The 2,620-nt window shown below is 60.9% G+C and overlaps 1 protein-coding gene across 1 annotated transcript in view; it reads left to right on the top strand.

Annotated features, from left to right (window-relative positions):
- Positions 1–127: 127 nt before the first annotated feature.
- VOLCADRAFT_100841 (uncharacterized protein) overlaps positions 128–2,620 on the top strand; it is a gene marked incomplete at both ends in the record, with an annotated part of 8,321 nt that continues 5,828 nt past the window's right edge. Inside the window, 5 exons of the mRNA XM_002959347.1 lie at positions 128–149; positions 824–927; positions 1,021–1,582; positions 1,768–2,331; positions 2,404–2,472. Coding sequence (XP_002959393.1) covers positions 128–149; positions 824–927; positions 1,021–1,582; positions 1,768–2,331; positions 2,404–2,472 — 1,321 coding nt within the window. The remainder of the gene's footprint in view (positions 150–823; positions 928–1,020; positions 1,583–1,767; positions 2,332–2,403; positions 2,473–2,620) is intronic.

Raw genomic sequence — 2,620 nt, 5'->3', positions numbered from 1 at the left:
ATCCGAAGCCGAAGTGCACGATTCCGCGGGTCTGGATGCGTAATTCGGTGCGCAATTCAGCCTGCAAAGCTTTAGCGTGCATTTCGATGTGCGCTTCGATGCGTCATTCGATTCCGCTCCGAAACAAATGCCGTACGCGTTTCCTACAGGTCCGTTCTTCGATTGTGCTTCTCGTGATTCCCCTCCTCACTACGCGGAAATACTTTCCAGCTTCTTGCTCCTTCTGATCGATTCTTTTGCGTTCTTCGCCGTTTACGAGCCCGTATTCTTCCCGGCTGAACTAATATACGTGTTCGCTTCGTCGGGTCCGCGTTCATGTCGGATCAGGTGCCTGTTTCGAAACGGCTTCGGCTTGGGTCCCTTGCGGACGGATTCCGTAGTGGAAGAACACGCCCGCTCGCTGATTTGAGTGCGCCTCGTGTAACTGAGCAACAGCAGCCTGCCGCATCGCAGCGGCAAGCCGTACCAACGGTTCCAGCGGGGCCCGCAGAGGACGGCCGCCAGCAGACGGCGGCTACTGCAGATACACAGCTGGAGGGGCGTCATCAGGATGCAGACCCTTCTGCTGCAGAAGTACGAGAGAGATGGCGGCGTCAGAAAGCTGTGCAGCGTGCGGCAGCCCTTCCTGAGTTACGGCTGCTGCAGCGGCAGCAGGACGCTGCGCGGCATGCGGCTGCACGTGCTGACCCGGAGGTGAGGGCGCTCCAGCAGCAGCGGAATACGGCCCAGCATGCGGCTGCGCGGCAGGTGCAGCAGCAGAATCAGCAAGCCGCCCCTAGGGATACGCTGTTGGCTCGCATGCACCGTCTTCTACGATTCGCAGACCTTCATCATGGTGACGTGATTGAGTTGCCCGAGTTTCTTTTGGCGCTTCCAGAGGGCCGCGTGCAGGACCTTCCTGGCGGTCAGTTACCACCTGACAGGCAGGTACCGTACACCGTGCAGCTGCAGTGTGCATCGACCATGGCTGCTGCCTTGCGCCGGCGCATGCCCTCCCGTGTCTGTGCTGTGTGCTCTGAGGTGTGCTCGGAGGACCAGTCGACGGTGATGCACTGGACGGAGATTCCCAACGTTGACATTTTACGTGCCGACGTCATGTGTACGGATGCTGTGCAGCGCTGGGGGCGTACTCTGGTGTGGCGGCGGATGGCGCGTACAGCTCAGGGAGACGCACCGCCGCCACCTGATCCAGTCCTACCTGCTCGGTATCGTGTTAGCCGGGCTGAGCGAGCTGGTGCTGTGGATGAGGACGGCGGTAGTGCTAGTGGAGCAGGCAGGCTGGTGGATGATGCGGCGGACGGAGCACTGGACGTGGATGCTGGTGCTCAGGAGACTGGCGATCCGGATTTGACGACGGCTGGGCAGCAGCCCGAGCCCGAGCCCGAGCCCCAGCAGCTTCCACCGGATCAACAGCCGCGCCCACCGCGGGTGCTGCCCAGAGCCTGCCCGGACGACCCCGCTAGTGTGGAGGTGCCCTATTGCATGCGTCTGGAGCCGGACCTGCCCAACCGCACTATGCTGGTTGGCGATGGTGCTGCAGAGCACATATTCGTATGCAACATCTGCCACAAAGCCCTTAGCGGTGAGTCGTTTGCTCCGTGCTCGCAAGCCGGTTGCCTAGTGCCTATGAGCTGTGACTTCTGCCTGCGTTTCCTTGCTCCCTTCATCTGCGGCATGTACTTGTCTCTCCTACCTTTGCTGCCTACGTTCCTACTGCTTCCTTAGTCATATCGGCTCTGCTCGCCCATGTTTGCTCTTCTACTACAGCCCGCCGAGTCCCTGAAGCTGCGCTGGCGCGCCTGGACCCTGGCGATGTGCCGCGCGTCAACCATCTGGGTGACCCTCTGCCGTCGCCCACTTTTTTGGAGGGGCAGCTTCTGGGTCGTGGTCGTATCATTCAGCAGCTGCTTATCATGTACCTCGCAGACCGGCCGCCAGATGTCTTCCCCCGTGCCGTAAAGACTCACGGCATTGGGGTCGTCAATCCCGACCCGAATCTGCTGCGAGGGCAGCTGCCAGCGCGGGCATCCGACCTGGCCGGCGCTATCACGGTCGTGTGTGTCGACCAGGTTCGCAGCCGGGCGGAGCTGCTGGAACGCGTGCGAAAGGCACCAGGTCTACAGGTGCGAGGGCAGGTCATCGTCGCTTGGGTCCGTTTCTTACAGCACAACGACGAGGAGGAGCTGGCTATCGATGAGGACGCTCTGCAAGAGTACGAACGGATGGGCTGTGCTGCAGGCGTGCCGGACGAAATCTTGCATGCCGCCCTTGCGCCGACGGATCCAGAGGTGGCGAACGTTCTCCGCACCACCTTCCTGCACGACCGCACGGGTGCGGCAGGTGTGCGGCAGTTCCAAGACGTAGTGGAAGCGGCTGTTCGTGATGGCAATCTTGCCGATGCAGCTGCGGCACCTGACGCGGATACTGCAGGACCCGTGCAACCTACGCTGGCGGATCCGACCCCGACTGCAGGTTTGTTAATTTGTTACTGTGTTTCATGTTAGCTCTTGTGTACCCTCTGTTTTCGTGTTGCCCTCGTACTGCGCTTTCTGCACCGGACAGCCACTACCGCCGCTGCCCCGTGCATCAAAAAGGGCGGCCTGTTGTCATAACAAATCTT

This window comes from Volvox carteri (assembly GCF_000143455.1).
Source record: "Volvox carteri f. nagariensis unplaced genomic scaffold VOLCAscaffold_169, whole genome shotgun sequence".
Taxonomy (NCBI): Eukaryota; Viridiplantae; Chlorophyta; class Chlorophyceae; order Chlamydomonadales; family Volvocaceae; genus Volvox; species Volvox carteri.
Note: the sequence above shows the minus strand (reverse complement) of the source record. Positions and strands in the feature narration are given on the sequence as shown.